The sequence below is a fragment of the Rosa rugosa genome, chromosome 6, assembly GCF_958449725.1.
Source record: "Rosa rugosa chromosome 6, drRosRugo1.1, whole genome shotgun sequence".
In the NCBI taxonomy this organism is placed as follows: Eukaryota; Viridiplantae; Streptophyta; class Magnoliopsida; order Rosales; family Rosaceae; genus Rosa; species Rosa rugosa.
In genome coordinates, this window is record NC_084825.1 from 32,195,082 (window position 1) to 32,220,432 (window position 25,351).

Here is a 25,351-nt window from a genome sequence, read left to right on the forward strand (position 1 = left end):
GAATATCATACTTGCTATCAGATGGCTTAAATCATGTGAAGCATGATGTTAAGGTTCAAGCAATATTTTTAAGCCATCAGTGTTCAGTGAATTTGCTTGAGTTTCTGGTTTTAGAAACATAAAGTAGGACCTAATATATGTTTACTTGTTGATACACATTAACATATATTGTATCACTTCTGGTTGAACATATGTGGATTGCAGAAGCTTGTGTTAGTGGTTTTGAAACTCTGCATTTTTGTTAAAATGTATACTGTTTCTTGCTCTGCATAAGTAACTGTGATCTGACCATGTTGGAATGGATTTTCGATTTGAGTTTGTTATTTGGCGCGCACTTCAGTAAGTTAAGTAGGTTTTGATGTTCTCTGGTGCAAATCATCGAGCATGATATGTGTGAGTCCAAGGGGGAGATTGTAAGATCAAATATGGACATAACACATATCATAATAAAGTAATTGATGATTAGCTTAATATCAATCCTAGTTTAACATGGATACAAACAGTAAATCAATACTAGTGACTTAATGAAGTAGTGTATCAATTCATTAAGGATAGTAATCCATTGCTTAGTCTACAAGAAAGGCTACAAGTTGTGATACATTAGGAATCTAACAGTGAAACCTAAACCGACAAGGAATGCTTTAATGGGAAGCTTCTTGAGGTTTAAGTCTCATATATATACAGATGAATTGGTCCCTGATTACTACCACGACTATTGCATAAGTTCTGTCCATTGAGAAGCAAGTTGGTAAGTAACAGAAGACCATATTCAATGATCGAGCTAAGCTGCTGCATAAGATGGAATCCATGACAGTAATTGCAGAAGGTAAGCCTTGATCTTTTTATGATTGTTGTGCATATGTTGTGAGCATGTAATTATGGTTTTACACCAATCCATCCACCTCTATTCTTGTGTCAGGCCCTCTAGTCCATTCCAGGCCCAGCTGGCCCAGTAGGGCAAAATAGCTAAGGCCACCCCACATATTCCTCCACAGCCCAGCAAGCCACCGCCGCTGTCACCGTGGGACGCAGCAGACGAGACTGCACTATCTCCAGGGTCAAAATGCACCCAAGTCAGCGCCAAAACCTGATCACCTCGTATCAAGTTCAGATCAATTCCGGTACCTTCGCAAGCAATGAAAAAACCAGTTCCTAAATCGGGACGAAGCTTATCAGAGCCGCCGAGCACGACCTGAAAATCACCCAAGCTTTGATCGAACCCCTGATATGGTCAGATCAACCCAACTCCGACAATACTTCGACGCTGCAGCGAGCCACTAGTGCTGACGTTGCGATCTCTGAGAGACCAACCATTTCTAATACACCCAGCCATCTCTGAGAAACCAACTGGACAAGTCCGATCCGTGACCCAGTCGTTTCGATCCGATACAGAGCAACTCAGAACTACACTGTCAAAGCACGGCCCCATAAATACCAACAGAATAGCAGACGTGCCATCCCAGACAACCACCGGGAACCAAATCCAAGGCGGCGCTCCCAACAACCAGACGAACGCAATAAGAAGAAAGAAACAATTAGCCACAAGGCTATCAGTGGCCATGGCCATCAAAGTTTGAAAATTTTGGAAATTTTGTCGAAGGTGAGAGGCCGACGATAACCCTAGCAGAGCGCTAGGTCTAGACTACTATTGATACCAAGTAACCATGAAAACACTTGGTAAAAGGTGATAATGTCTTTAATTAATTTCCTTGTTATTCTTTTGTTTACATTTCTATTTATTTTCTCTTTTCATTTATATTGTTTAATATCGCTATTTATTTTCCTTGTTCATTTCTAATGTTTGATTCCCATTTATTGCTCTTTTTCATTTTATTTTTTTGATTTTAATGTAATCTCCTGAATTAAACTATATGCAGGAATTACTATGTTTGTTTTTGGATTGTATGCTTTATGGTTATTTCTTGAATTATTCTTGAAGTTAATTAATGGGTTGATTTAGTTTAACTAGTGAGTGCTGTGGTGATTGAGACTCGTAGTAAGTTGAGAGATATTATCACGTATTTGTGGTGATAAATGTGTCTTACTGAGAGGAAGGATGAGCGATTCATTTGATTTAATGTTGAGAATTTTTAAATGATTTGAGTGGTCGTGGGGGGGGGGGGGGGGGGGTGATTTGTTTATCCTTAAACGAAAAGGATCTTGATTTTAGAGATACTCATTGTGTTGTTTCTCTGTCTTGAGTCGGAAAAGTGTTTATGGTTATTTGGTTTACTCATACGAGCTTGCAAAAGCTTACGGGTTGTTGTTTAAACTCAGTGCACTATTCCACGGTGTATGGGTTATTGTGCAGGTTAGAGTAATTGTCGTCAAAGCTGTGGTGCACTTCTAGTAGTGTGATCGTTGAAGAGTACTTTGAGTTTAGTCTTCCGTTGTGTAGTGAGTGTATTTACATATTGAATTGTTATTTAGTTTAATTTGTAAATTCTCTGTAATATAATTTGTGGCTCCAAAGATTGAGTCAGTGTTACCATTGAGTTCGGTTTGTTTAGTTGCTTATTGTAATTAAAAAAAAATATCTAAGTGTTTTCGCGTTTCGATTTGAATTTATTTATTCAAAATTCAGGGCGTGACATTCTATTTTCTCAAAAAAAAAAAAAAAGTCATAACTATATATTCTCTTTTGAATTCAATCAAGAACTTAATAACATAAATTAAAGTCAACATATTAAATTTGCTAAACAAGATTGCAATAATTTAGGATTACAATTAATATATTATTTTTTACTATTTATTGTGCATATATTAAATAAGAGTATGTTATCAATGAAAAATTTAGGTGTTGAGTCAGCAAGATAGAAATAAATCAAATGTGGCAGCTGAGTCATAGGACCGCTATTAACAAAAAAAATTCATTTAGACTACGTCTAATACAGGACGTGAGTTTGGGCTTAGATCAAATTAACTCTTAAGTATAAGTCTAGTCTTCAAAAAAAAAAAATTTAAAAAAAAAACTAGAGGCATCATCACAATTAAAGAAGAACGATGCTATTTTCTTTTCTTTTTTAGTTGAAAAGGTCAATCCTTGTATAAATTTCATCAAGCAGTACAATAACGGCTTGCCCATAGAGCCGTCAAAAGAAGCCATTACATAGAGCACACTACAGTAGCACACTCCTCACACAAGCATACTACTCAGTACTCCTAGCACACCCACTCTTTTTAATTAGGCGGAAACAAAGAAAAGTCAGAGCTCCGAAGAAAAATAAAAAAGACAATAGAGCCCAAAACTACCTTTGCGATCTTTTCCACTCAAACCAAGAAAAAAAATAGACCCATCCTCTTTTTAAACAAAAAGAGAAAGGCCCACTAAATTAAACAACGAAAACATAGGCCTGAGGACCCATAGCCCAGCCAAATTTGACAATAGCCCTAGAGCCCAGCAAACCCATTTAGGAGAAACCCTAGCCTCCCGCATTATTCCGCCTCCCCGCCCTCTTGGAAGACGGCACAGTCACCATAGAAACTGCCACCCCCAACAAGACCACCACTGCCACCATAGCGAACACTGCCGCATAGACAAAAGCCTTCGAAGCCTTGACCACCAACTTCATACCCACCGTTATGGATAAACCGCATAATCTGATCAGATCCACCGTAACTCAGATCCGCTGACGAGCAAGACCGATCCACCATCACAACCATGGGAGCCATGAGATCCCAGGAGAGCGAACCTAAAGAATCAACGTGACGACCACCATAGATGCGATCACCACCATAATCCACAGGTCGTACATGGATACCCACCCTAGCATCCATCTTCCCTAGAGAATCCACATCACTAGCTTACCAATCCAAACTTAGATTGGCTCCAGACCCACCATTACCACAACTAGTGTCGGCGACGAAAAGAATTAGGCAGTAGCCTAGGAGCAAGGAGCCCCATTGACCAGTCCCGCTGACACCACCAAGAATTAGACTAGAGAAAGGTAAAAGGACACCCGTCACAGTCAATAGCACATGACCGCCACCACCTGAAAATAGCCACCGTCGAGAAACCTCCTTACGGGAGTCAGAGATGAAAGCATCACCAAGTTTTTTGAGTGTATATATAGCTATTAAGGAAAATGATTGTTGGCCTTAATAAGATAGCTCTGAGGGTAAAAAAAAAAAAAGTACGGCGCCTTGATATTGCTTTGTTCTTTTAAAGAGAAGTTTAACTAAAAATATAGCATGCATGTATCATGTAGATACCTCTACTAGCAAGGCTAGTTTGCTACCTCACCAAGCATAAACAACACCCTCGTGGGATCCAACCGCTACTTGCATCTTGTAGCCCTATGTTCAAGCTACGCTACGGTATCCAGAAGTGGCAAATACGTCGCCGGGAAGCCACCTTTCCGGCCTTGCCAAGTTGCCCTCACAACATAGCTTTTCTATAGTAGAATAGTGATATTTGAGTCCCACATCAGAAACCATGTAAATGAGATGACTTCCTTCACCTATAAAAGGAACCCTTCCTCCTCCCACTTAAGGACACTCCATTAGATACTTATGTAATCCTCTTGGGCCGCAAGGCCCAACACACAAACTACAACATTTAAGTGGACGTAGTTTCCCGCTAAGGCGGGAAACGAACCACTATATTTCGCTTGTGTCGTTTTCTCTCTCTCTAAAGCTAACTAGAGATCGCACGGATCACTAACGTTAACATTGGCGCCGTCTGTGGGAAGCCGATACAATGACTTCGTCACTTACCATGCGTTAAGTCAGCTTAACGGTTTTAAGAAAAAAAAAAATTTTCTTCTGAGTTGCTCCCTAAGCACTCATTTCTTTGATCATCACTCAAGCTTGGATGATCATTACCTCCCAGTCCAAACTTCAACTTCAATCAAAGTTCTTAGCGGCAACATTGCCCAACTTTTGATCAAAATTCTTAGCGGCAACTTATGCCAAAACTTGTCTACAAGGTCAAAAGAAAAGATACATATCAGTGCCAACATTACCCCATCCTTGGCGCTAAACAACACAAAAAAAAAAAATGTGTTTGCCCAAGGAAATCAGCATCAACCCATCCCTGGCGGTAAACAAAGAAAAAAACAGAAAAAAAAAAGAGAGTTTGGTGATGAGTCACTCTGGACACCCAGAACACTTCTCTAGGCACCCATGGCCATTCTTCAATGATCATCAGCGGCAAAACCTCCGCCGGCCAAAGACAGCACCGCTGGCCATGCTCCACAGCTTCACCATCGAGCTTCACCGCTGCAAGTTCACCACTGAACTTCTCTGCCGAGCTGCACCGCTGGAAATTCACCGCCAAACTCCAGTAAGCGGCACTATTGCCGCTCATATCCGTCAGCGGAAAAGCCTCCAGTCAGCGGCACTTTTTCCGCTCATCTCCGTCAGCGGAAAAGCCAGGCTCCGTCAGCGGCAGAGCAAGCTTCTGGGTTGCTGTCAGCGGCAGCGTCGAACTCCAGTCAGCGGCAAAGCAAGATTCTGAGCTTAAGTCGGCGGAGCTCCAGTCGGCGGCACATTCTTCCGCCAATCTCGGTCAGCTGCAAAGCTCCAGTCAGCGGCAAAGCAAGCTTCTGAGCTTTAGTCGGCGGCACATTCTTCTGCCAATATCCATCAGCGGCAAAGCTCCAGTCGGCGGCACATTCTTCCTCCAATATCCGTCAGCGGCAGAGCTCCAGTCGGCTGCACATTCTTCCCCCAATATCCGCCAACAACAAACCATTAAACCTGCAGCGGATCTGGGCATGGGATCAGCGGTCACCTCCTTTTTCGACACCCAGCCATTAAGCAAATTTGGTCTCTACACCCAGAGCTCGCTTTCTTCTCTTTTTGCGCACAAATCAAACGCTAGCCAAGCCTCACCGCCGACCACAACCAGCGGCTAAACCTCCGCTGTCCATACTCGACAAACCTGGCACCTCCGCTAAACACCACTAGCGCCAACCGCCAGACAGCACTCCACCACCGCTGACCGAGCTTCACTCTTCACCGCTGGGGCATCACCAAGCACCATCGCTAGCATGGCTCCGTCGGATAATCTCCGCTAGCCTGCCTCCACCGGACAACCGCTGCTAGCAAACCCGCTAGACCGGCCTCTGCTTTCCATGCTCCGCCGGCCATAACTCCGCCGACCTGTTCCGTTGGCCATAACTCCGTCGACCCGTTCCGCCGGACATAGCTCCACCACCGCTGGCCGAACTTCCGCTGGCCAAGGCTGCAGCTCCGCTAGCCAGTCCTCCGCCAACCCGCTAGACAAAGGTCCAAGTTAGGCGCACACCCACGGCTCTCTTCATTGAGTCTCCACTCTCCACTATCATACTGGCGTACAAGGCCCTGCCGCCGTTCCAGTTTTGTACTCAACCTGAGCATAATTGGTGGTCGTCGACCCACTCAAAAACTGGGATACAATTCAGCTCTCCGTGGTGCAGCTCCTTCAAACATCGAGTGCCTTTGAGCCACACACAGATAAGCTCTCTTACCTATTTATTCACGTGCCGCGGATTATATCAACCACACGTCTATATATATATACGCACATGACCTGCTATTCTGCTAAGAGCATCAGCAGTGGAGACTCATTTTTTGGACTCAAATTTGGGTCCAAATAAGCTGGAATAGTAATTTGAATCCATCTGAATAGTGTACAAAAGGACTTACTTTTATTGGGTGCTGCAGTGGTGCAGGACTTATTTTAGGACCCATATTTTTGACCTATATATATAATTGATGGAATCTATTTCTGGCCGTTAGATTGAATTAAACATTCAATCTTGGCCTTTAATTTTAAACAGAAAGAGACGTTGGGTTAAAAGTGACTGTGGGTCCCAGAATTTTCTGATCCCTTCCTACACGTGCATGCAGCTTTTCTGATCCCATAGGCCACTTGCATAGTTGCATGTCATTGCATGCATCAGCCACAACACATGGCGGGTCCCACTAATTTGGGTCTAATTTTTTTTGGGTCCAAGACTGGAGCAGATTTGCTCTCACATTTGGGTCTCAGGTGAATATAGGTCCAATTTTTTCCGACCCATTGCAGCTCAATTCCTACACTTTGGACTCAAATTTTGACTTTGGACCCAAATATAGGTCCCCATTGCTGATGCTCTAAGAGCATCAGCAGTGGAGACTCATTTTTTGGACTCAAATTTGGGTCCAAATAAGCTGGAATAGTAATTTGAGTCCATCTGAATAGTGTACAAAAGGACTTACTTTTATTGGATGCTGCAGTGGTGCAGGACTTATTTTTGGACCCATATTTTGGAATCTATTTCTGGCCGTTAGATTGAATTAAACATTCAATCTTGCCCTTTAATTTTAAACAGAAAGAGACGTTGGGTTAAAAGTGACTGTGGGTCCCAGAATTTTCTGATCCCTTCCTACACGTGCATGCAGCTTTTCAGCCTTTTCTGATCTCATAGGCCACTTGCATGTCATTGCATGCATCAGCCACAACACATGGCGGGTCCCACTAATTTGGGTCCAATTTTTTTTGGGTCCAAGACTGGAGCAGATTTGCTCTCACATTTGGGTCTCAGGTGAATATAGGTCCAATTTTTTCCGACCCATTGCAGCTCAATTCCTACACTTTGGACTCAAATTTTGACTTTGGACCCAAATATAGGTCCCCATTGCTGATGCTCTAAGCATGCTCTGCCATATCTCATTTTTTTCAACTCATTACACTCCACAAACAAAGTGCCCCGCACTAAACAGCATGGGCACTTGTCTGCCTATATGCTGGAACGTACACCTACTCAGTTGCTTGTCACATGCATCACGATTTTATATAATTCATTATCATGCCTACAACATATCAACGGATAATTAGCCATGTATAAGAATATCTCCTATCATGCATGTTTGTTGATTAGCCACGTGCCCGCCCATCAACATTATCCATCAACATTATCATGCATGTTAATTATGCTGAACACAGTGGCGTAGCCAGAAATGTTAGGTAGGAGGGTCAGAATTAAATAGTAATGATTATATAAAAATGAACTTCATCAAATAACATAAAATTGTATATATTAATTGTTAAAAAAAAAATTACATATATTCGTCTATATGTCATCCTTTTGATAGAAAAAAAAAATCATAAGTCATAAAATACTCAAAAATAACAATTTTTTTATAAAACAATTACAATTAAGATTTGATGAATTACCTTATATATTGATTAATGTTGACTTGATTCATAAATCTACTAAAAATCAAAGAAAGAGTAGCAGACTTCGACTTGCGTTTCGTAGGAGAAGAAGTGGAAGGATGAGAGAAGACAGAACAGAGAATGAGCAGGAGAGAAGAAGATAAGTGTATAAACCTAAATATATATGTAAAGAAATTGTCATTAATTAATTGATCAATGAAGAGCATATGAATAAAAATAATAAAAAAAAATTAAAAGATGGTGGAGTACGTCCAAACTGTGGAGTTATGGGTGAATGGGACATGTCAGACGGGTCAAACTAATATATTAAATATAAGTATGTATATAAGTATCAAATGTTTCAACCAATGGCAGCTTAATGAGAAGGGTCAATTGACCCTTCTTGCCTTAGTGTCCCTACGCCCCTGGCTGAACACTTTCAACATAAGAGTGTATCCTGCCAATCATCATTGCATTATACAGTGAGTCATGTGCCAATTATCATACATAAAACAATTATAACGGCATGATATATTGGTGGTCCTAAAACATATTTGCCATTTATGTTTTCAGTAACAAAGGACTCATGCTTCTGACAAATGGTTTATGGGCAGGAACTCACACACATATATAGGCTATTACATGAATACATCAAAGTGATTTTCTCACTTGTGCCATGTGACTAATGCATTTACATATAAATGATGCCGTCACGGCTATGTTAATCATGGCACATAAGGAGTTCCGTTCCCCACATATTTGACACTTAAAAAAAAAAAAACCAAAATGGATATATATGCAACTTATTTGTCATCAACCACTACATTTGCTTCTACACTTTGCTTACAACTTTATCAAAGTACATATGCAAATTATTGATGTTGATTTTACAAATCTACATATTAATCATCTATTTTGTTTCAAGGAAATTCAACTATTTCTATTGAGCATGCAACCGCAACTACGAGTTGACGGACATTATCGGAGTACTTTATCTGCCACAAGCAATGGACCGTCATGCTCGGCCAACTCCGCTAACCTCCAAATCGGCATTAGATAAGTCAATATATCTTATCTCTTACGTTCTTACAATTAGAGCCTTTGCCATGACTATACATGTCTCCATGACCCTTAAGCATGCCTACACAATGTTATTAGCAACTTTACTACAAGTACATGCTACACACATACATGCTTAAATTCACTTTCATGTGACGTTCATCTAGAAGCTTGTGACACTTACGACTTAATTAAACATGCTCGGATAAACGACTTGCTCGGGTTACGACTCGCTTGGGTATCGAGTATGGCCACGACTTGCGCTTGGGCCACGCCCCGCATGCTCGCACAGCGCCTATACACTCAACTACACCCAACTTGCTCAACTACACCCAACTTGCTCGATCATGTCCAACATGCTTTACTTAAGCCCCAAGTTCACAAACGCTTCATACGATGTCACCGGGACTACTCCCACAATTTTATATGGACACCCATTACACTTGCCACTATCTATTGTGTGTGTTATATGGCCATAAGATCCACACATACAACTACCAATATTTTACATGTTCATACACATTAATGGAATATTGAATTCTTCTACCATTTGTCGCTTGCAACAAATCTAATTCTTTTCGCATTCCATTAATACGAACGGTAACCAATACAACAAAGCATTCTACATATGCGCGTTTTGTTGTCTTTGTTGTGCAGGTTAACGAGTCCCTTCTTGCTTAAGGAGTTCGGGGACTTGTAGGGGCTAGGCGCCTCTCGGACATTGTTTATGCTTGATGACTTCATGATTATAACTCCCCAACCAAGAAGCTCCTCTTACTCGGGAACTTCGGGGACTTGTAGATACCTCTACTGGCAAGGCTAGTTTGCTACCTCACCAAGCATAAACAACACCCTCGTGGGATCCAACCGCTACTTGCATCTTGTAGCCCTATGTTCAAGCTACGCTACGGTATCCGGAAGTGGCAAATACGTCGCCGGAAAGCCACCTTTCCGGCCTTGCCAAGTTACCCTCACAACATAGCTTTTCCATAGTAGAATAGTGATATTTGAGTCCCACATCGGAAACCATGTAAAGGAGATGACTTCCTTCACCTATAAAAGGAACCCTTCCTCCTCCCACTTAAGGACACTCCATTACATACTCATGTAATCCTCTTGGGCCGCAAGGCCCAACACACATACTACAACATTTAAGTAGACGTAGTTTCCCGCTAAGGCGAGAAACGAACCACTATACTTCGCTTGTGTCGTTCTCTCTCTCTCTCTCTCTCTAAAGCTAACTAGAGATCCCACGGATCACTAACGTTAACATATCATTTTCAGGAGTTTTTAATGGCACAACACTAGTTGGCTCCAAAATTCAAAAATGTTATATGAGTTGGTTACAGCTGTTATCCCAAAATAAGAATTTGATACCACATGAGCTCTTCTGGAATGGAAGGCTAGGACTACCTGACTAATTAAGATTACCTAGTGCAACAGTTCTTCTTAGGCTGAGGATGTTAATTAATTAATTTGATATCTGATTAACCTAAAGGCTGAGGATGCATATATAAGTTAGTCCCTTAATGATGATGAAGATGTTCAATCCAGTGACTATGAAGAAACAATTAATTTACTATGTTATTGATATGGGCTTTCTCTAGTAAAGAGTTTTAAATTGAGTAGTTAGTGAAGACTTCCACATCAACGGTTCATAACTTCACCAAAAATGCAACCCCCGAAGATGTTGTTTTGGAATGAAAAAGGTAGGTCAGCTCCATTAATTGCAATCATCATATTGGAGTTTAAAATATGTTACAGAATGTTAACTGACATTGTATATGGGAGTATGAATATTTGAGTGGTGTATTTTAGACATCCCCAACTATCAGCGTTAGCACCAGTAGCAGGGGTTCTGTACTACTGGAGCTTGCCATTTTGAATCAGATGCTTGATAGCGTTCTTAAGGGCATAGCACAAGTTGGTGTTGTGGCCAGTGTTCTTGTGGTACGTGCAATACTTGCCTGTCTAGTCGCTGGTGGGTCTATTCTTGGAGAATTTCTTCTTAGGGGCAGTGGTATGATGTCCCTGTGATTTTTCCAGATTTCCTCGTAGGAGGCAGTCAGAGTGGTGAATTCTTCATATTGGGTGGTGGTGGTGGCTTGGTGTATGGTGTGTCCCCATTTCGATTACATCGGTATATTGTTGCTACCCTTGTCTGTGCTCCTATCATAATTGGAGTTGCGCCTATCACTATTATAACTGCGTTTTTATCACTATCAATCCTTGCCTTTGCCCACCTGGATCGCTTGATTATGAGAATGTCTAGTACTCGGCCTGGGCGTGTCTTGTTACCATCTCCATTAACTTGACATAGTCACCTGGTTTGTGTGTGTTGATTCATACAGAAATAACCCAGGTATAAGTGCATGTCGAAATGCCATTTCGGTCAACCCTCGATCCAAGGTGTGACACTTACTACTAGCAGACTGCCACAGAGTGACAAAACCCCGTAGGTTCTTATCCTCACGCTGCTTGATCTTGAACAACTATTATGCGGTGTGGTAACCACTTGTGCGCAACATGAAGCAGTTCACGAACTTGTCTACGAGTTGCTTGAAACTATCAACCGAGTTTGCGGTTGAGGAACCAGCTTAGAGCCTCCTCACATAGGGTTTCCTCAAAGGAGTGACATGCCATGGCATCGCTACAGTATGTACGATGGAGATGAGAGAGAAACACCTCTGAGTGATGGTATGGGTCGGTGGTGCCGTTATAACGGTTTATTTTCAATGGATTGGAGTCGCGGCAGCGCTTCTCTGCCTGGACTCTCGATGTAAAGGGCTCTTGCTTGTCCTCAAATGCCATCGAGAGTGATCCCCATTGTTCCTTGCTCTCGACCATCTTGATCCAAGACTGCAACCTTGCTTTGGTCTGGCATAGCTGGAGCAGTACCTGTGTATTCACGTCTGGGTTGCTTTGTGTGGTACCTCCAATAGGGATGCCAGTAGTCTGTTCCAATAATGTGGGCATTAATGACGGGGCATGTGGCGCAGCGAATTGGGGAATAATTTTGTGCTGATGTAAATTATGTCCAGGGTTGTAGTAGAGGGGATGTGGCCGAAAGCGCTGGTGAGGTTGGACAGTAATGGTTGGAGACCGACCCTGGTACTAGTCGTTGGTGTTGTTGTCACTACACCTCTTAAGGACGACACCCCTGGCCTGCGTGGAAAGTCCCTGGTCTATGGACACTAAATATCGATACACCAGGTGTGACGACCACACGATCTAGTGTCGTATTGTTGTTGATGAGGCATTGTAGTTGTTGTGGGAAGCAAGTTGTTTTCCGTCTCTAGCTCCTTGCATCGACTGTGGGAGGCAAGAGCAGCCTCATGGCTTTTACGGGCTTCCTCTAGGAATTGATTAATGTCTTTGCGCATGAGATTGAGTGCGGTGTCCACTTCTGTAAGAATACGTCCACCCGAATTGGTAATGATAGTGGAGTCGACAGGGGCATTGAGGGTCTTTATTTCTGGGGCGGAGAAGTTGAGAGCCTGGTTCGGTAAGTCTCCAGGTGGGTTGACATTGCCGATGACATCAACCATCGCTGTGAGGGCAAGTAAGGTGTTCCACTAAGTACCCTCCTTCTAACGCCAATTGTTTCTATGTGACGCCGATAGTTAGGGATATCCAAAATACACCAAGTCCCTAATATCTTTGATATGTTGCTACCAGTCAAGAAAGGTCAGAGGTAGACCAGGGTTACCGTTCTATAACCCTCCGATGCCTAAGTCAGTATCGGTGAAGATGTTGACAAATAAATGTACAAAAAAAGGAACAGAATGTTCTTACCAGATTTGGTAGCATGTGAGCCTTTTTATAGTGCTTACTAGGACTTTTTAGTCCACTGTTTTTGATGTGGGAGGTTTTGCCTCCACTTACTGGTGTTGAACCAACTTGTCATTCGGGTCACTGTGTGCCTAACTTCCGATCTGGAAGACTTTCCAAGGTGGTGTCGGTGACTATGTATCATTTGTACAAGATATGAACAAGGCAGTGAATAAAAAAGTCTAGATTAAAGAATCAATATGTTGAACAAGGTGGTGAAAGAAAAAGTCATGACTAGATAAAACTTTAAGATTAATTATTCTTAAACACCATCAAAGTTGAAGACCACCACATTGCCATATAGCTTAGACTGATCCTTATGATAGCTCGAGTATTTTAATACGACACAAGTGTAGGCTTTTCCTAGCACATAACTAGCATTCTTGGTGAGGATCTTCATGGCTTGAAATGGAGTTTGATTCATTTGGTTGATCAGAATCCATCATTAATTTCTCGGGTCCTTTTCTTAAGGGTGTTGAAGTTCAAAGCCTCTAACACCACATAATTGACATAAACAACTAGCCATGTCTTTATCTTCCATATCATTGACCTCCTGAAATTGTATAGAACCAAAATTAGCAACTCCCTTTCTGATAATTGTATAATTCTATTGAAATAATTAGAAGCAAGACCGTAAAAGAATTCATTCAAAGTAAAGGGTTAGCATTTCAACTTGTCAGTTTTGGGATCATATATAATAGGAAAAAAATCCAGGAATGGTAACTAAGTTACGACATGTTTGATATTTAACTCACTGCATTTTCAACAATATCACTTGTTAGATCATAATTCACACACACACACATATATATACTTGTGCCATAAAACATGGAAATTACTTGTTCTAAAGTCCAACTATATGTTGACTAATCCAATTCCATGTTTTGTAGAAAATCTTGACAAGAGGAAAAAAAGTGATATTCCAGCGAATTTTGCATGTACCACTACTTTTGGCGGCATAAGTGGTGGCAGACAACCACTCACGGTGGTACCATGTATTTTCTGGCCATATTCTGGAGGTGCAAAGAGGAAGAATAACATAGCATCTGTTCCATTACATCCATTCACCATCATTCTATCTTAACCAAACTCCCAACTTTTTGGTTCCAATTCAACCATACACTCCTTATTATCCAAAAGTCCACCATCATCATCACTTCAAAATCTATCATTAGGTTTGATCACCATCTCTCATTCATCATTACCGACTCTAATGTACATCGTCGCTTACATACTCTTTTTCCTTGGTTTTGAGATCTATTACCACTCTCATACTCCACCTTCATGCTTCTTACAAGAAGCTAGCTGCTTTCTTTGGCTTCTAATCACCATTTCACATCTTTCTCTCCATCTATTTAAGCACTCATTCTCATAAGGAAGAAGAAATCACCCACACTTAGCCATTACATCTCTCTCTCTCTCTCTCTCTCTCTCTCTCTCTCTCTCTCTCTCTCTCTCTCTCTCTCTCTCTCTCTCTCTCTCTCTCTCTCTATTTTCTACACAATCCACTACTATCTTCTCCACAAAACCTCCATCTCCACCATTCCATCTTCCAACTACATCCCTACCTATAACATCTTATATATACCGAGCATCATCATCATCTCAAGTCTTGAAGAATGAGCTCAAGGAATAAGCTAGAACACAAGGGAGAGCCACTACATCATCTCCATGACAAAGTTTCCATAATCAACCACTTCATCATCCTTCACTTGTGATTATCCTTTCCCTAGTCATTTCTAAACTCTATTCTTTGATAGCTTAGTGTTTTCCATTATGTTGATGCTAGTTTATGTAGATATATGTGACTAGTCTATTGTTGGGGCTAGAGTTGAAAGCCCGAGCCAAACTTGTAATGAATTGATGTTTGAGTCTTATTTGATACAATTTCCATAATCAACTTCACATGCCAAATCAAAAAGTGAATGCTTGTATTTGAATCTAGCTAATTTGAATTCTTTGCATTTATCATTACATGAACAATATTTAGAGAACAGCTAGCTTTGGACATTGAAAGCATGATAGCACACTAAGTGTGTATGTGAGGATAGTGAGCTAAAATTATCTAGATCTAGGATTGGTTTGCTTGCTTGATTTTCTAAACTCAAACCTTTATGCATCTAGGAGCAAGGAATTGATACTTATCCTGTAATATAACTTGTTCTTAGGTAGTTAGTTTCAGTACTTATCCGTTGGAAATTGATAAAATCAAATGAGTTTAAGCTTTAACAGTCTTATCCGGATGCTAAGAGGGTAATTGGATACTTGGGATTGCATAACTTATAGTTTGAACATCAATGCATGCAAGGGAGGTTATGATGAATAACCTAAAGCTCTAACTTCTGTCCATTTTATCACATCTAGTTTAACATAGCTTAGTTTACATTTCAAATTTTCATTTTGTGTTAGTTTGAGTTGAAACCATCTCCAAAGCAAAAATCAAACCGGTATACCATCTTGCATATATTCACCATGAAATTTGGTTCACTTGTGAACCCTTGTTTGTGATTTGTACATTTGAATATTCATCTAGCAACCTCTACGTTTTCCCTAGCTATAGTGGGATTTTCCAATCCTTTGGATACGATATCCCCTACTCAAAACCCCTACACTATAACTTAATCGTTATACTTGAGGGTGACTATTTGGCTAACATCGCCTAACTCTCTCAGTTTTAAACTCGTCTTTCACATAACTCACTACCGTCTACTTGGTCGTTAAATAATTGATCAAGTGCAATATCTTGAGGGCTATTTTGTCCAATCAAGTTATTCCCACCATTTTGCTGAACCCCTCTAGATAATACTTCATATTTCATGTAAAAGGAATAGTCTTCCTGCCAATCTTGTTTCCCTCCTTCCCTTCGATATATAGATTCCCACATGTTTCTCCTTAAATCATAAAGGGACAATTGTCCGTACAGTACTTGACATTTCACCCATTTTGAACTATCATACCTCAAGTTTGAAAAACTTCATAACAATACCTGAGAGTCTGATCCCAACCGAAAATTAATACTTGGAGACGTTAGCTCCGTTACAATGGTTTTCAAAATTCAAAATGGGAAGGGTATTTGCTTCCATTCCAACGTTGACTTGGAACCTATCCCTCTTCTACCCGATTTGGATCACTCTCAAACTCTCTCTACAACAAATCTCAACTTCTCTCTAAAACCCAATTCTCTCTGTCTTTGACTCAGACACACATAAAAGAAGATTCACTGATAGAACAGAGAAAAGGAGATTTGATTCTCCAGATTGAAGATTCTATGGCCACATTATGGAGATACTTTCGAGTGGATGAGGACCCTCCAATATATTCAAGTATAATGAAATAGTCCCCCTTTTACCGGTTTCGGATATAATCGATTGGAATTTTGTGAAGAAGGTATCTTTTGTTTATGGGTTTCAATGGGTTTGTCTATGGTTTGTCTCTGTTATGGTCTGTTTCATGGCTTTCTTTTTGTCTCCTTCTGCATTTATTTAATTCTGTGTCGTTTGATGTCGGGAATGAGTGGGCAAATTGGAGTTAAATAAGTTAGAGTTAGGGTTTGGGGCTGGGTTGGTGAGAGCATCTCCCATGGTAGGCTAAAAACCTATTTATGGCCTTCACCCCCCTCCCACCGTAGGCTATATCCCAAATGCCAAGAAAAAAATTTGGCATTCTCAAATATGCTAGGCCAAATTTGGGCTGAGAATTGGTAAGCCAAATGTGGGACCCGCTGCCTTTTTGTTTGTTTGTTTCATTAATAACATGAATTTTACATTTAAGAAAATTCATTTTTCCTATATACATGGATTATTTTTTTTTTTTTTTTTTTGATTGAAATAGAATTTTATTAACTCACCAGATTACATCAATATGGGATAACATTCTCAATGCGAGAACTCCCATTGAACTAACAACTTAAACTGACAGAAATTAACTCATGGAGCCAAGGAGGTCCAACATCCTTGCAAAACATAGCTTGAGTCAAGGACAAGGCCGATCTCGCCAACTTATGAGCCACCTCATTGTAGCGTTTTTTCACATGTTTCCAAGAGACCATTTCAAAATCGTGCATCATCAAACGAACTGCATTTAATACTCCCCCTATGTCACTTAAATCCCACAGAGGACGATGTAGGCCTCTAAGCACATTGAGTGCATCACCTCGTATTGCCACTCTATTCAACCCCAACTCTTGGCAGTACCTTAAACCATGCCACAAAGCCAAGGCCTCGGTGGCCGCAGGTTTAATAGGGACTTGCAATGGAATAGATAAAGCCCCAACCAGGGTACCTGTGTTATTCACCAAGACAGCACCAAGCCCAACACAACCTCTCTTCACATCCACGGCACCGTCAAAAAACAATCTGGCCTCTATCATACTTGTGTCCTGGTGATTAGTAATAACCTCCTCCCCCTGCCTCTCCCCAGATAAAGGGCTACTGCCATGCTGCACTTGTGCAAATTCAAAATGCCATTCCTCACACCGTAAAACAACCAGTTTTGCATCCATCTCTGCCTTCCCATGCATTACATCATTCCTAGTTTTCCAAATCCACCAACTGATTAAACAAAACATCTCCAAATCACACCTACTGCCCACAGCAGCCACATGCAATAGTAAATCAATGAAGGAAAGCTCTTTCCAATACTTAACAAAACCCCTTAACCAGGAACACTTCCATACCTCCTGTGCCTTCGGGCACTCCCAAAGACTATGTAAAACAGTTTCACATGACCGTCCACATCTACCACAACCATCATAAGAGCAAATCTTGCGCTTAAACAAACGCTCAACACAAGGCAGGAATGAATGGCAAGCTCTCCACAAGAAAAGCTTGACTTTGTTAGGGATTCCGAGACCCCAAATGAGACTCCATACATTTTTGGAGTTTGAATCATCACTCCCACCACTATACTCTGCTCTCGCCCCAACCTGCGGCAATTCCATCCCAAGCCAGTAACCCGACTTTACCGTATAATATCCGTCCTCCGTATAATGCCAAATAGCGACATCCCCACCACTATTTACACAAAGAGGGATAGAGAGAATCTTTTCCACATCAACAGGAAGAAAATTTTCTTTAATAAAGCTAATATTCCACGAACCTGGATGTTCCATTAGCTGATTAACAGCCACATTCTCAGCCATAAATCTTGGAGTCACTACCCGGAACGTCAAAGGTGATGGTAGCCACTTGTCTTCCCAGATTCTTGTTGTCTCACCATTACCGATCCTCCACCGAATCCCCGAGCACAGCAACTCCTTACCCCAGACAAGACTTCGCCAAATGAAAGAAGGTTTAGATCCCACTTGAGCATCAGCCCAGTTGCCCCCAACTCCATACTTCAATTGCAGAACTTGATTAACCAATGAAAAAGGTTGAAGCACAATTCGCCATACAGTCTTCGCTAGCAGGGCCTGATTAAAACACTCAATATCTCTAAATCCCAAGCCCCCTGCCAATTTATTCTTGCAAAGAACCTCCCACTTACACCAATGTATCCCTTTCTTCTTACCACCACTTCCCCACCAGTACTTACTAACTTTTGATTGATAGGTACGACAAATCCCTTTCGATAATCTGAACACCGACATAGTATATGACGGAATAGCCTGAGCTACCGCCTTAATTAACACCGATTTACCGGCCTTCGATAATAATTTAGTCTGCCAACCTTGTAGGTGATGATCAAGGCGCTCATGGATCTTTTTAAACATCTCCTTACGACTTCTCCCCGCCACTGTTGGTAAACCCAAATACCTCATTGTAAATACCTCATTGTAATTTTAATATTTAGTAACATTATAAATAACCCATGTATATTAAAATATACATCATTGTAAATATTAAAATTACATCATTGTAAATATCTTATTGAGATCTTCAATATGAGCCCAATATTTGATATGTTTAGAATTTTTAAAATAAATGTGTAACCATTAATTTTTATGATATACTTATTTTCATTTAACTAAATCGACTAGTTTTATTGATAGCCTCGTCAAAACCATACTCGGAAATATATTCTGAGCTGAGAAAAAGAGTACTAGAATGTGAAATATATTGATAGCCTTTTTTTTTGTCATTTTCAAATTATAGCCGTTTATTACCGTTATTTACAACTATCATTATATCATTGATTAGAAAAATAGCCGTTTTTTTGTCATTATCAAATTAAATTATAGCCGTTAGATGTGATGATATTTGATTTTGGCCTACAGAATTTGGCCTACGGTGGCAGCACTGTTTTTTGTTGGTAGGCTAAAAAAGCATATTAGAGGGAATATTCTGTTTTTGGTAGGCTAAAACCATTTGGCTTTTAGCCTACCATATATGGGAGATGCTCTGAGAACCTTAAATTCCCAGAATCTGTTGATGTTTAGGGACTTAAATGCATTCTACAAGGTTGTTATCGCGAGGTTGGTGACACCCATAAAAATCACTTCAAGTTTTGGTCGGGATGAAATCACTTGTCCCCATTATTTTATCCTTATTCTGTCCCGTCAACATAATTGGTTCACAGAGATTAAAAAAATATTTTCTTAATATTTTGTTCCATTTTTTAATCTCTGTGGACTAATCATGTTGAAGGGACATAATTGGGACACAGGAATCTGGGACAGATGATTTCAACCTGCTTATGAGCCTGTTTATTGGAGCACTACCTGCCTGTTATAAATGATAAAAAGGCTTTAGAAATGTGTAATTTTGTCTACTAGGACCAAGATTTTGGATTTATACATAGCCTGTTTATTTGAAAGAAGGTAATTTACAGAAGAGGAAGGTGGAGGTTGTGAATGTGCAAAAGAAAGGTCATAATGTGCAAGAGGCTAAAGCTCAGAATGTGCAGCAGCAAGAAGCTTAAAGGGTCCAGCTACATCCTCAGCCTAATCAGCCCACTCGAAATGTGGAAGAGTCCCAACCTGCTTATGAGCCCACTCAGCAATCACAGACCACTAGTGCTCCAGAAAGCTCATCCATCCCCCAATTCAGACATAGAAGGTTCAAGACCATAGCTCACAGAAAGTTTAAGTCACAAAATGCCTCTCCATCACCAGCTGGTTCATCTGAATAGAGCTTGCTAACCTATGCTTTTGTGTTAGGAACTGCCTTGTTAAACACTTGTGGTTTTTGTTGTTGAATTTGCCTTCATTTAAGGCTTTTGAAACATATGCATTGGAAGCTGAGTGTAGTTTGATTTGTGCCAGAATTGTTTCGTACTTGTGCCACATTTGTGCCAGATTTTAAGGGTTTGTATGAGAATGAATATAAATCATTAAGTACTAATTTTTAGTCGGATTGAAAACATCAGTACCGAAGTTATATATATTTTGTACATCTGATAGCGGGAATAACCGCTATCTTCAAATTTGGTGGTAAATGGGTGGTCATTAGGTCCAAGAATAACATTTAGGGCCAAAGTATAAAGACTCAAATGGCGAGAATAACTGAAGGGACGAAAATTCCCTTCACAATATGCCAACTGACAACCTCCAGAACAGAGCTAATGTCTCCGGGTACTTCGGTCAGGATCAGGACCTCAAGTACAGTTCTAAAGTTTTTCAAACTTGAGGTACAAAAATTTAGAATGAGTAAAACATCATATATTGTACGGACGATTTTCCCAATCATAAAAATAAAAACAAACTCATCAATCTATAGATTCTCACATGTTTCTCCTTAAATCATGAAAATAAAACAAACTCAATATATAGAATCTCACCCATTTATCCCTAAATCATAAAAATAAAAACGAACATGCATTTAAGTTGGCAGATTCAATCTAGTATTTGAAGCTGTATCAAAATAAATTAAGTACATGCTAACAGAGTCATGGTTAACAAAAAAGATATATCACAATACCAGCTGCATTGTTGCTAAGACAAGTTTCAATTGACAAAAACTGAACAAAAGAAGTCCAGAATAGTAGTTTAGTTCAGGGCTTCCACATTTTCTTGTTGGAACCCTCCTTTGGTCCTTGCTGGGTTCTTGCTCTTGCGCTAGTTCTTGTCACAGGTTTAGGCATGGGTTTACCCTTATGTGCTACTGACTTGGTCTTCATTAACTTCCCTGTGTTAGACATACAATTGTTCTGGAATTAGAATATGATCTTATAACAGTGGGCTGCGAACAAGACTGAGGTTGAAGGTTACCTTGAGTCAGAGATGGTGAAGAGATCACCGGTTGAGATGAAGCACTTGCAACATTTGACGGTGTTCTTTCCTGCACAAACCACACTAACATTTTCAGTTTACTGCGGTCTTCATATCTATTTCAGTCCCATTTACTGTCTGGTTCAAATGTACTACATGCTTCATCTATGCAGTATCCTGGCTTGTAATAATACATTGTAACTACTTCCATGCTTGATGAAGGAAAAAATAATTTTGAAAACCATCCACAAGCAAAGGAGACCAAATAAAGAAAGTAATGATGAATTATGAGAATAAAGTGTAGAGTACAATAATGTTGGCTCTTTGGATTCTACTCAGAACCTCATATCCTGTGTAAGACTCCCTTTTGTTGATTGCTATTTCTACTGATGTGGAATTTTCGACTAAATATGTCAGGCAAAGACCAATTTTCTATGTGATTCTATTGAATTTAAGTCACAGTTAAACAACAGAGCAAAAGAGTGATCAGAACTAAGCAGTAACAAAAAGTAGGTAGTGTAGTATGTTTGTATTTGCTGCGGAACTAAATCAACATGATCAAAAAGAACAGTAATGATCAAGTGCAATAGTTTTGAGGAGATAACAGAAAAATAGTTTAAGCAAGCAACATATCCAGAATGCATATCAACATGAACTACTATCAACATCAACATGATCATGTGCAGTAGCGTAGCATGCTTCTATTTGCTGCAGAACTTAATCAATATGAACTACTTGCATTTTGCTGCACATTTAGAGGGAAGCGCTAACTAACTTGTTAAGTAAAGTTCCTGACATCTTATGTCCTGCACAAAAAACAAATAAATAACTCCTTTTTGTATGGAAAAGGAGCTGGTCCAAGAATATGAGATATTATATGCTACCAACATGTTGCTGTGGACAGTAACACCCAAAGTAGAACCCCACTTAATATAATGAGCTTCATGTTTACATTGGTGCCTATATGCAAACAAATCATTAGCTACAGAAAATTTGTAAATATCTTCCACCAAAAGTTCAAGTTACCATAGTTGGTTCTAATAATATATCTTTGTTAGTTGGCTATGCATATAAATAGCTATAAATAATATAAGTATAAATTGGAGGATCATAAGTCAACAGAGAAATAAATCCTTCTTACGACAAGCTATATACACTAGCAAATTCTGTGCCAGTGGGCTAGTAGTATCCGTAGTTATGAATTTGACTTTGCACAAAGTATAGAATTTGAATTTTCATAGATATGAACATCTTCTCAAGTAATACTGTTTGAAAAGCTCCATGAACGGCCAGAAAATTTAACTTGATCTAAAACATAGAATAAACACCTCGTGTGCTTAATAAGAGTTAAAGAAACCCAGTTGGAAACACAAAAGAACAAAGCAAAGGCAAGCAATTCTCAGAACACCATTGACCGATTCCTTGATCCTAAAAAAAAAAAAAAAAAAAAAAAATTCAAAAACCCAATTTAGGAACTCTTAGGTGTGTTCACGATCTCGTCAACGGCGTCCATTCGAACCCATCACCGAGAACTATTACAGCGACAAAAACCCTAACCCCAATTTCTTGATTCAATTAACACGAAACCCTAACCCCAGCCCCAAATTCCATCCTTTTAAGATACTACCCAATCACAATTTCAATTTCCAACATTTTAAAACCCCGACTCACGAGGATTCACTTACCATGCATGCTTTGTTGGTGGCCCTCCATCAATTCTCAAATATCTCCACATCTTCGGCGAATCTGACATCGCTGCTCGATCAAAGTTTTTAGATTTTCTCCTCCTCCCCTCGCTCTCGCTCTCACTCTCACTCTCACTCTCACTCTCACTCCCTTTCTAGCTCAACAAAACTATACTTTCAGTCTTTCACAATTTTATTGGACGAAAATGACCCTCCCGGTTCAAAATTTTTAACGGCACGATAGACATAGTGAGTTATGTGGAAAACGAGTTCAACACTGAATATTGTTGAAAATAGTGTGAGTTAAGTGTCAAATATGTCATAACACAGTGATCATTCCTAACTGTTTCTCTAATAAGAAAGTCGGCTGAATTTATCAAAATTGGGTAATGATAAACGTACCATATCATGTGTGCTTACATTTCCTCCATCGCCATTGGCTCCTGGTGAGCTTGGTAATTTGACAACTTGGTCATGAACACTTGATGCACCACTGGCCACAGAGGTACTGCTATCGGTCCTCCCTCCAATGTCGGGGGAGGGTAGTGTACATGTGTGCCTTCCTCTGTAAGTAATTTTAAGGATTTTCTGATCATTTGAGCGCTGCACTTCCTTTATGGCCATGCAACCTCCATATTGTTGAGGAGTGCATACGTAATAAACTCTCCTAAATAAAAAAAATCTAATGTTACGAAATGAAATAGATTAAGCTTGTAAATGAACAGTTTATGTGACATTAGTTTTATACGAGATCTTAGCGACATTAACAAATACAAAATTAAAAAAGGGATTATATTGTTTGTACGTTGCTACATTTACTGAGAAACTTTTACAATACTACTTACATTATAGTTACATGAAGCGTAGCCCGATTTTATATAATGAAATGTCTGAAATACGTACCTTGGGTATTTAGCTCCTGGTATGTCCGTCTGGTCATACTCCCCCCATGTAAAGCCATCCAAAGGAGGTTCAGTCCCCATACCCGGTGTAACACTTACTTGGTGTGTCAACATTGGTTGAAATTTCCAACAAGTGTGTCTCCCATCATAAGTAATTTCAAGGATTGTTGGGTCAATGGGAGTTGGCACTATAGCTTGCGCCAAACAGCCGTCAACCTGACGATGCATCCAATTATCATGACGACAATTGTACTCTTCCCTGCCAACATAATAATTTAATGTTATAAAAGAAACAGATCTGGTTGGTAAGTCCGTAAGTGCGTGGCTTTTGTGACATTATCTTTCATGTGGGACGTTACGCTACATGAAGAACTGTCGAGTCGTAAAGCGTTACGAGCTAAATGTGGAAAAGAGCCGCTTCATCCAAATGTGAAAAAGGAACCAGTTGATAGTTGAAGATTCATATGTACGGATAAAAATGAAGAATCAAAGAGCTCATCCAAATGCTACGATCGAGCTCAAGTCGATCATGTTATGATGTATTACTGATTGCAGTATTATAATTTGTGGACTACAAAATCAAAAGGATTTAATTGATACCCATGAAAAATTCCTTATACCTCTCGGAATTAATGTACCCGCGGTACCAGTTAAAACCATCATCTAGATGCCCTTGCCTCAGACCCGATGTAACTCTGACTTTTTGCGTCCAACTTTTCAGAGTTATCCTGCAATTAACGTCAAAATTCTTATAAATAGCTACTCAATTCATTCATACATATAAAGAACAAAATTTATCATGAAAAGTAGTCAATCTTATAATCAGCTTATAAACATGGAGGTTTAACCTCTTCTTAGATGAATCATTGTCCTCAATTTCAATGTAACTCGGTGATCTGTTTGCGCCTTTAAAAACTTCTGATAATAATTTAAGGGATTGCTCATCCTCATCGGAGGTGTCACATGTGATGTCACTGCCACAGGATTCAGCCAAGCACTCCTCAAGGCGCCTCTCAGAATTATCAACTTCTACCATTGGTTCCCTAGAATCTTCCTCATTGTTGGCAAACGCGAATCGAACTCCGCACCTTTCGATGGATGGGTAGAATTCGCCGATACAGTGACCGAGCCTATTCGAGGAATACTGCAATTGTATCTCAAATTTGGCCTCTTTGTAACGGCGTTCATTGACTTCCTCTCTCTTAATCATGCCAAATTCAGACCATGGCACATATCCCATTAACATGTGATTTGACTCGAACCATTCACTTCCCCCAGAATGAACCTCAAACAAATAGAAACTGAAACGGTACTCGCAAAGATCTCCTTTGAAGGTACAGAAACATCGAGCTGTCAGTGTAAAAGAACGATGTGGATCTGAAACGTTACTCGCAATCATCTCCTCGGGCTTATTCGTAACCGCGCATATAGTAAAGCCCAAAAACTTGTTGTCAAACCAATTTGGTGGTAGCTTGGCAGTTACAGAAGACCCCCTACACTGATGGGTGAACCACTCTGGAATTTCACTTCCAGGCAAAGAGACATAAAAGGGTCGGGAACAATTACCCTACAACAACAAAGAAAAAAAACAGATTAACTTCTT

General features: G+C 40.1%; 1 protein-coding gene and 1 long non-coding RNA gene across 2 annotated transcripts in view; both read right to left on the bottom strand.

Moving 5' to 3' along the window:
* LOC133718673 (disease resistance-like protein DSC1) overlaps positions 1 to 25,351 on the bottom strand; it is an 80,893-nt gene that overhangs the window by 49,174 nt on the left and 6,368 nt on the right. The window contains exons 5-7 of the mRNA XM_062145534.1: positions 24,597 to 25,315; positions 24,369 to 24,476; positions 23,750 to 24,007 (exon numbers count right to left, since the gene is read on the bottom strand). Coding sequence (XP_062001518.1) covers positions 23,750 to 24,007; positions 24,369 to 24,476; positions 24,597 to 25,315 — 1,085 coding nt within the window. The remainder of the gene's footprint in view (positions 1 to 23,749; positions 24,008 to 24,368; positions 24,477 to 24,596; positions 25,316 to 25,351) is intronic.
* On the bottom strand, positions 21,009 to 23,220 carry LOC133718675 (uncharacterized). The gene is made up of 3 exons (XR_009850491.1): positions 22,847 to 23,220; positions 21,162 to 21,231; positions 21,009 to 21,078 (listed from the first exon to the last, which is right to left on the bottom strand). It is a non-coding gene; the product is annotated as an uncharacterized LOC133718675 (long non-coding RNA).